General features: G+C 45.4%; 1 protein-coding gene across 2 annotated transcripts in view; it reads right to left on the bottom strand.

Moving 5' to 3' along the window:
- kcnh4b (potassium voltage-gated channel, subfamily H (eag-related), member 4b) overlaps positions 1-3,091 on the bottom strand; it is a 53,458-nt gene that overhangs the window by 7,576 nt on the left and 42,791 nt on the right. For both annotated transcript variants that reach the window (XM_008436626.2, XM_008436627.2), the window contains 2 exons: positions 2,158-2,543; positions 357-448 (listed from right to left, as the gene is read on the bottom strand). In XM_008436626.2, the coding sequence (XP_008434848.1) occupies positions 357-448; positions 2,158-2,543 (478 nt within the window). The remainder of the gene's footprint in view (positions 1-356; positions 449-2,157; positions 2,544-3,091) is intronic.

Raw genomic sequence — 3,091 nt, 5'->3', positions numbered from 1 at the left:
GGATTATGGCAGAAAAATTCCCCCATATGTTTTGTAGCACAAATGCACTGCAAAAGCTGCACATTGACTCCAGTAAAGTAAATGAACCGGACCTCGTGTGACCTGAAGCCTACAGACCGCCATCATCAGCAGACACTCACACAGCGCGAACCCCGTTCTGACCTCACTTGTCCTTTCACATGTTCTCTGACTCTGTGGACACCTGGCTGTCTTTCCTTTCTGCTGCGCTCTCAGATTTCCCCAGAAGGAGGCAGGCCCGCCTCACACGCACCCACTGTTTGAACTCTCCGGTTTACCTCCACGCCATCTGGCCTCCAGCTTACCGCCGCGGCTGGGGGGACGGCGGTGTGTCTTACCTGGGGTGATGCCACCTGTTCTGGAGCTGGGCTTGCTGTGCTCCACGGTGAAATGGAACGTGTGGCTGTTGTCTTCGATGCCATCTACAACCCTGATAGGAGGGATGAGGAGATGGAGAATGTGGGTTAATGTTACAGTGGAGCTTTTTCAATTATCATCAGAGACACAAGACGATCCAAGAATGTGCCATGAGAGCTGCAGCTGGCAGACGCCCATGTGGGTTTCGATGTGATGGGATGAGATATTTGAGCTGTATGAACCAGCCCTTACCCACATGTGGAGCCTACTGGGTGATACATTATAGATACAGACGGTAGGAGCAGCAAGATAAGGCCCTCCAGTAATGAAATACAGTGGCATCTGCTGTAATATGCGTTTACAGGAGTGGTGGGACTTGAGTTCTCATACATTCGCCGTCAGACTGAGCATCGTTCTTCTTCGGTGTTTTGTGTTGGAGTGAACTTCAACGCTTCTTTGAAATTATACCTGTGTGCACAATTTGAATTTATTTGGGATTTTCTCTGATCCACACTGTTATTTATGCAAGCAGCCACCCTGATGTTTTGTAAAATCTACTTTAGCACTTTGCAGAGAATTCAAACTCTTTGTATAAGAATCTATAAGCTCTTATTATTGATACCTTATATCATATGTCTAATAATTTATTAAAACATCATCCTATTCCTCTTCATATCTCTTGTACCTCTCCCATCCATCCATCCATCCATCCATTTTCTTTCACCCTTGTCCCTTAATGGGGTCGGGAGGGTTGCTGGTTCCTCTCCAGCCAACGTTTCGGGCGAGAGGCGGGGTCACCTGGACAGGTCGCCAGTCTGTCGCAGGGCAACACAGAGACACACAACCATGCACACACACACTCACACCACACACACTCACACCTAGGGGCAATTTGGAGAGACCAATCAACCTGACAGTCATGTTTTTGGACTGTGGGAGGAAACCAGAGTACCCAGAGAAACCCCACGCATGCACAGGGAGAACATGCAAACTCCACGCAGAAAGACCGGGAATTGAACCCAGAACCTTCTTGCTGCACGGCAACAGCTCTACCAACTGCGCCACTGTGCAGCCCTCTCTTGTACCTCTCCTGTCTTCTTATTCCCAGTGGGTTATTTGTTATGCAGACAGCAGTGAAGAGATCAAGGCTGCAACTAAGGATTTTAGTAACTGGTTATTCTATCCATCAGCCTAAAATGGTTTGAATTTTCTTTTAACCATTTAAGCCTTTTTTTTATGCAATATTGGAAATACACCAAGATGCAAATAAGTACTTCAATTGCTTTTTTAAATAAGAAAACAAACATTTTAATGCCTAAAATGTAGCAATCCTTCAGTGAATTTGAGTCTAGGACAGCTAAGTCTAGACCACCTGAGGAGTTCTGGGTAGAACAAATTTATGGACAAACATGTTTTGTATCTTAAATGCAAAATGTTTATATTTTGCATCTGGAAAGGAGCACAACAAGATTGGCTTGAATATGTTTTTCTATTTAGCAAGTGGTCTTTTTTGAGTCTGCATTCTCCATTTAGTGACTAATCAATTACTAAATTAGTTGATGATTATTTTAATAATTGATTTATCGCCATTAATTCTTTCAGATACCAAAGATCCGTATTGGCTCTAATGATGTGGACGTGGAATTGTACAAGCTTCATCAGTTTCAACAGGGAGTTAAACAATAATACTATAAAAATAAACTGCATTATTCAAGTCATTCAGCTTCATCTTGCCATTTTTACCCCGGCAGTAATACTGATAAGGTAAATATGTACCGATACCTGGGGCTGAGGTCCGGTGGTGGAAAACACGTCACCGTTGGGATGAGCAGCTTTGCAGGTTTCTGCTCGTCTCCCAACTCGCCGTTGGCTGAAGTTGAAGCCTGAGTTGGGGTGGATAAGGTGCTGTGCTCTTTTTTGGAAGGTGGCTGAGGGGACAAGCTTTGTCCCAGGAATCCTCGGCTGAGGTTTGGTGAACGGCATCGTCGCAGGGCGTTGAACTGACGCAGCTCGTCCCCTAGCAGGTTCCCCAGGGAGGTGCGGCGAACCGGGCTGGTGAAATTGGGCAACAGGAGGTTGCGCCGGGAGCGCGTGGCTGGAGAGAGGTGGAAGGCGTCATCGGGGTCGTCCGACTTCGTCTCGACAATAGGAGGGAGCTTTGGGGACTGCTGCAAAGGAGCAGGATAAACGGATACAGTAGTGTTAAAAACATTTCATTTCGTCAAATGTCAACATCAAAATCATCAAGCAAACACATCAAGTATGTTGATTGATGTTTCATTTACTGCTGATCAGAGGCAACTCGACACAGGTGGGTTTTAAGCTTTTATTTTGATTTTTGCTGTGGGAGCCACATTGCAGTTCTGTCTTAATTCAGCCTCGTTTGACAGTTTTGGGCTTGGAGGACCTATTTAAGGTCATGGTGCAACATCTCCATCACGTTTAAGTCCAAACTTTGACTGCGCCACTCCCAAGTGTTCGTTTTTAAAAACTTCCACTGCTGCTGTAAACCAAGAGTCTTTTACAACAAATATAAAGACGTTTTGCAAGTGATGTTAATACCAATTACCAATTCCAATTTTTTTTACTTTATTTTTAAAAAGGGGCTGCACAGTGGCGCAGTTGGTAGAGCTGTTGCCTTGCAGCAAGAAGGTTCTGGGTTCGATTCCCGGCCCCGGTCTTTCTGCATGGAGTTTGCATGTTCTCCCTGTGCATG

The sequence above is a fragment of the Poecilia reticulata genome, linkage group LG19, assembly GCF_000633615.1.
Source record: "Poecilia reticulata strain Guanapo linkage group LG19, Guppy_female_1.0+MT, whole genome shotgun sequence".
NCBI classification, from domain to species: domain Eukaryota; kingdom Metazoa; phylum Chordata; class Actinopteri; order Cyprinodontiformes; family Poeciliidae; genus Poecilia; species Poecilia reticulata.
This window is presented reverse-complemented; position numbering and strand designations above follow the sequence as displayed.